This window comes from Myotis brandtii, unplaced genomic scaffold, assembly GCF_000412655.1.
Source record: "Myotis brandtii unplaced genomic scaffold, ASM41265v1 scaffold621, whole genome shotgun sequence".
Classification (NCBI taxonomy): Eukaryota; Metazoa; Chordata; class Mammalia; order Chiroptera; family Vespertilionidae; genus Myotis; species Myotis brandtii.
This window is the reverse complement of record NW_005370372.1, coordinates 4,338,157-4,344,238: the sequence shown is the minus strand read 5'-3', so window position 1 is coordinate 4,344,238 and position 6,082 is coordinate 4,338,157. Positions and strand designations below refer to the sequence as shown.

The 6,082-nt window shown below is 51.4% G+C and overlaps 1 protein-coding gene across 1 annotated transcript in view; it reads right to left on the bottom strand.

The window, feature by feature from the left end:
- Window positions 1-5,170: 5,170 nt before the first annotated feature.
- ZNF783 (zinc finger family member 783) overlaps window positions 5,171-6,082 on the bottom strand; it is a 20,398-nt gene continuing 19,486 nt past the window's right edge. The window contains exon 11 of the mRNA XM_014528181.1: window positions 5,171-5,250. Coding sequence (XP_014383667.1) covers window positions 5,171-5,250 — 80 coding nt within the window. The remainder of the gene's footprint in view (window positions 5,251-6,082) is intronic.

Sequence of the window (6,082 nt, the reverse complement as noted above, 5' to 3'; positions counted from 1 at the left end):
TTAATTACACCTCTTCAACTGTGCACCTGACTCCTAGTTCTGGAATCCTACAGCCCCGCCTCTGGGAGCAGGCAGCCTGCCCTATGACATCCTGGTTCTCACTGTCATCACTTGCTCATTCATCCACCTGTAAACACCTGCTGACCACCTACTATGTGCCAGACTCATCCTGCCTGCTTCCATTGTCTCCCTTTCTGGCCCCACTTCCCTCTGCCACCTGGTTCTGTCTGCCCTACAGTGGGCAGTCATTGCTTTCCCAGCCTAAGAGAGCCCTGGTCCCCTCTGCCCTCTCCTACTAGGGCACTGGGGGGCAGTAAAGTCTACATGGGTAGAAAAGCAGATCTGGCCAGGACACCACACCCTGACACAGAAGGCCCCTTTCTCCATTTCCACCATGTGCTTCACCCACTCAACCCCTGTCATCCACTCAAATTGATCAACGTGGTGGAGGAAAAGGTGAACCAGCCCAACTCCCTCTCAAGGAGAAAACTGATTTGAGGAGGGGGTGGAACCCTGGTAACTTGCTTGTGAGCCCCTAGGGCCTGGAGGAGACTGCACAGCAGAGGCAGGCAGCTGTGTGAGAGCAGGGAGAATGGGGAGGCAGCCAGCAAGGAGGCTGTCCTCTCATCTGAAAGGCTCATAAGAGTGTGGGACACAGCCAGAGAGAGCGCGAGCCTCTCACCCTCCGCACAGATGGAAAAGCCAAGAAAGGTACTGAGTGCTCTCAAGCCTTCCCAGTGCCACCCACTCCATCTCCCCTCCACACGGAAGCAGTCCGCTGGGTGTCTCTGTTGCTCACGGGGCTTTGGGGACCTAGCTCTTTTGTCCAGAAATACTGAGGAGGGTCCAAGACCCCATGGGCTGGTTTACTCAGCCTTGAGATGGTTTCAAACTTCCTGTGCTCCCCTAAGCCTTGGTTCTCCAACATGAACTGGCATCAGAATCCCCCGAGGAACATGTTAAAACTGCAAGCCCAGTCCTAGTGAAGGAGACCCATCTACACCTTTCCTAGAATTCCTGCAGGAGGAGCCACCGGGAGCATCCAGTCAATGAAGCAGCCTAGCCCCAAACTGACTGGTCCACAGTTTGCAGCAGAGGGAGCATAAGCAGCCCCCAGAGCAAGGCCTGACCTGGCTGAGGGAGGAGCAGAGCTCTCCCCTGATGCGTCTGGAAAGCTTACAGAGAGGGTGGGACGCAAGAAAGTCACTGCTGGGTTATTCTTTGAAAGCTGCTAAGATCACAGGTCCAACCCAAGTCCCATGAGGACCTCATGCCCCAAACCCCCGGTGCTCATTTGAAACCCATGCAGAGTAACCCCCGGCTCCATGGCCGAGCTGAACTGGGGTTGGAGGGACCTCTGACGTAGGGGTACCTTGGCTAGGCCCTGCCTTCTGCATACCTCCCTGTCCTGCCACCCTTGCTTAGAGGCCCAGCCTAGTGGCCAAAGTCTCCTTAACCCCAGGGAAGCAGTAACAGCACTCACAGAGACAGAACTTCCTGAAGGCTCTGCTGCCATGTGTACGGCAAGACAGGGAGAAGTTGAGGCCAATTCATAGTTCATCTCCATGAGACCTTGGGCAAGTCATTTAACCCCCCTGCCTTTCATTCCATAACATCTGAACATGGGAATAGAGGGCACTTCTACCTTCCTGAAGACAGAGGGCTGATAAATGATCTCAAAGTGCTGCCAGCACTCAGATCCACAAGGCTCATTGGATTCAATGAAGAAAGAAAACCAAGGATTTAGGGCCAGTTTGTTACCCAGGGACAGGGATGGCTCATGGTTCCCCTTCATTGACAAGCTGGCAGAGTTCTTCCTGCCAGTCTCCAGGTCCTGAGACTCTTGCCATATCTTCAGCAGTCACAGACACCTGACGGTGCCCACACCAACATGAGTTACAGCCGTTTCAGGAAATGGCTCAAATCAGTTTCAGTCTCTACTCCCCATTCCCAAATAAGAGGGCATTGCTGGTCAAAAGCAAAGCATTTCCATTATGTTTGCTTCAGATAAAAGGCAGGGACCAGTAGCTAAAAGGTGCAAGGTCAGGGCTGTTGGGTTCTTGTCCCCTCTCCTGGTACAGACACATCTTCTGTGATTTTCCTTACCTAAGCCAGTGCTCATCCTCAGAGGTCGTTCTGGAGTAATAGATACAATCATATCCATTCCACCTGCCACAGATCTTTCTGCTGTGTCCCACTTTTCTTCTGACATTAAAAAAAATATTTTTATTGATTTTATTGAGAGATATAAACATTAATGATGAGCGAATCATTAATTGGCTACCTCCTGCACATTTCACACTGGGGTTTGAGCCTCCAACCGGGGCATGTGCCCAGACCAGGAATTGAACTGTGACCTGGTTCATAGGTCGATGTTCAACCATTGAGTCACACTGGCTGGGCATCTTCTGAAATTTTTTTAAAAAAATGCTTTTATTGACTATTTTTTTTTTTTTTAGAGGGAGATAGAATCATTAATGAGAGAGAAACATCAACCGAATGCCTCCTGCACACCCCCGATAGGGATCAAGCTCGCAATATGGGAATGTGCCCAGACCGGGAATTGAACCAGCAACCTCTTGGTGCATGGGTTCATGCTCAACCACTGAACCACACAAGCTGGGCTCTTCTGACATTTTTTAAGCCTTTTAAAGTCAACTGGTTACTGAAATTAGGAGCCAAGAGTTCAGGCTTTGCAGCTACAGGCCCTCCCTCCACTGAGTATAAGGCGCTTGTTGAATCCAAGCAGGATCCTTCACCTCCACCTGGTTCCTGTTCCTGGGGGGCCTCCCTCTTGCTGCCAGGGACGGGGGCAGCCACAGGACCCAGAAGTTCCTGTTCCTCATCAGGTTCTCCATGTTCTCCAGCCGCCTCTGCAATAGCTTTCCTAGCACAGCCCATTTGCCATGCAGTTAGTTCCTGAACTTAAAGGTCATTTATTTAAATTGAATTTATTGTGGTGACATTGGTTAATAAAATCATATAGGCTTCAGGTGTACAATTCTATACAAGGTTGTTTTCTTAAAGTCGGCCAGCTTCTCTTTTCTTCAGCTGTCCTTGTCCATCCATCCTTCCAAGCTCTTTAGTCAGAGTGCCTGGGACTTCATCTTCTTTCCATGGGCTTAATGGCAGCCAAGATGGCCAGAAGGGAGGTCTCTGCAGATTGGAATTGAGCCTCCCCATATGCCATTCCTGTATTAGACATAAGGAGGTCAGTCAGCCACCAGGAGAGGGGTCCAGAGCCATTTCCAGCTACAGGTAGGTCAGGATGCTCTGGAATAGGGGGAAACTTCTTCCAGGCACCCAAAGGCCTCATTGGTCAGACCCCCAAACAGAGCCCACCTGGAAGACTGTCAAAGACAGCAGACACTGGACTCCACAGGGCCCCCATGGGAAGCATCTTGAACCAAGACCCAGGGGCAATATAAGATGAACTAACAAAGCATTACCATAATAAATGAAGAGTGTAAAGGATTTGAATCCCAGCTATACCACACACAGTGATATGAGCTTAGTCAATTATTTAACCAACACTTCACCCAGGGACACAGCCCAGCAGGAGAAAGGAAGTGAGTGAGAAACCTAAGTCCTGAAAACTTCCCAGGGCACTGATGCATACCAAGTGCTAGTTCAGTCTGTGAGTGTTCTAGAGCACCCTCCTCCCCTCCCCCGCAAACAGACACACACACACACACACACACACACACACACAGTGTGCTGTGGGAAACCTGGCAGGTGTGAGCAGCAGCAGAGTCCCTGTGCTAGTGCGGAGCAGCTCACCCAGAAACCGCCCTGTACCGCCGCTGTCTGTACCAGAGAGCAGGAACCAGGTCATGTGCACGCACTCAATTAGTCCAATATATTTATTGACTCTAGACTGAGGCAAGGAACTGCCACCATCAGTTCTTCAGGGCCTTTAACACCAGCACCCCACCTTTCTTTGTTTTACAAATGAGGAAGCCAAGACCCAGAGCTGGGAGTGAGCATAAGGCCATACCAGGCTCCAGCCTCTGGAGTCCCCGAGGTCCAATCTGCTCCTGCAACACATAGGCTCCCTTGACTCATTTTGGAGGCACAACTTTCTTTGAACACCTACTGGGTGTCAGAACTCACAAGGCCTTGCCTGGGGTGCAGCACATTTACTGCTTTGGAAGAAGGGGGCGTAGGTGCCTTGTAATTTCTCACGTTTGGCTTCTAAGGATACCAGTATTGACACAGGGCCTCTCTTAGCCCTGAGGCATCCCCAGGGAAACACCTGAGACAAGCTCTTGCAGCTGAGGGTTAAGATCAGAGCAGCTACACTTGCACCATATCCTGTTTGAACACTTGCTGACAGCCTTGCCCAGACTTGTGGGGCCCCTGGAGAGGGCTGAGGGCTACCAGTATAGACAAACAGTGGCACCTCTTCTTCCCAAGCCCAGGGGAGCTTGGCTGAGCTGTCACTGACTTGTATACTCACTCGTGCCCCAGAGATGATGGCAATGTTACCATCTGCCCCAAACTCTGTTCATGTACAGTCTGAGGGGGCACAGCCAGGGACCCAGGCACCTGGATGCAGTCCTCTTCATATAGTGCCAGACAAATAAGACAATCAAAACAGCTGAAGACCCATCACCCAAGCTTCAAAATCACCCAACCGGAGGGGCTGGTCTATAGGCAGCACCCAGAGTGGTATGATTTAAGAGGCACAAGGAGCTCATTGCTGTCAAGACTTCTCCATGAGGCCTGATGCTATTGCCTGAACGTTCAGTTTGACTCTCTGCTTTGGTAAGAATTTGTTTCACTGAAATACCAAGCGCTCCTGGGGATAAAACCCAATGAGAAACTCACCCCACTCTGCACCCACCTGACCTTCCACTCACTTCACAAAATAAAGGCTCTTCCTGATGGATCCTGAGAGAATGGGCTGGAGATCAACACAGAAGAGAGAAATGGCCCCAGACTTGAAAGGAAGGAAGAAATCAGGCTTCCTATTTGGTTGCCTCTTAATCTATTATGACCCTGACAACCCTAAGGTGAGGTAGGATGCACTGGGGTAAATGAGGAACACCAGGCTGGAGGTGGTGAACAAATTAATCCATGTCTCCTGGTCGAACGCTGCAGAAGGCCCTAGTTCTTGGAGACAGCCCCCTGCTTTAACATGACAAACCACCCAGTTGGCTGACCAGCCTCACCCAAACCTGGACCTTTTGCTCAGAAGGAGCTTCTTGGGCTTGCTTCCTGAGGCACCCCCGTCCCCCTTGTGGCGACCTATGGGCAGGGAGCATGCACACCCTTGAACACTGAGACCATGGGGACGTCATCTACTCTGGGCTTCAGTTTCCACTTCTCTACTGATAACCAAAGTCAATCAACCCCCTCTACAGGAAGGCCCAGGAACAACGGGAATCACTCTGGGCCAAGGCACACACACTTGGGAAGACACCTGGTTTCCAGGGCAGCAGCCAAGGCATCCCATCAACACCCAGGCTGGTCTGGACCCGGCTCTATGGTCCCCACACAGAGGCAGGTGGCAGAATTGTCCTGCCACCCAGAGGCTCGTGGTCCCCTTGGCAACCACACACAACTCTTACAAAAGCACCAGAAAAGCTTCCTAAGGAGGCAAAAAAAAGTTTCAAAGTAACGAAGTAGAAAAGCCTAACTTGCAGGGCCTACTCTTCAGGCTGCCTGTCCGCTCTGCTGTTTCTCACGTGCAGCAGGCCCCAGTCCTCTATGTACAATCAACACCCCAGGCCCTCAATGTTTCCATCACCTCAACTGAAAGCACCGTGATCCCTGGTCCACTTGCCCGTCCATGGAATCCGCGAAGGCCCCCACCCAAAACGAGGCGCCCCTAAGCCTGAGGAGGTCCTTTATAAGTCAGGAATGTAGAAAAGGCAGCGAAGAGTAACAAACTGAGGAAACAGGAAATGGAAGCAACTGTGGCACTCATACACTGTCACCAAGAAGGGTGCTGCTTCCATTTGAATGAAAAGAAAAAGCTCTCTCCAAACCCATCCCAGGACTAGGAACCAGCGCCAGGCCCGAGGGGCAGGGCCCAACAGGCGGAGAGAAGGTCCTGCCGGTGCCCGGGCTCCTGCCG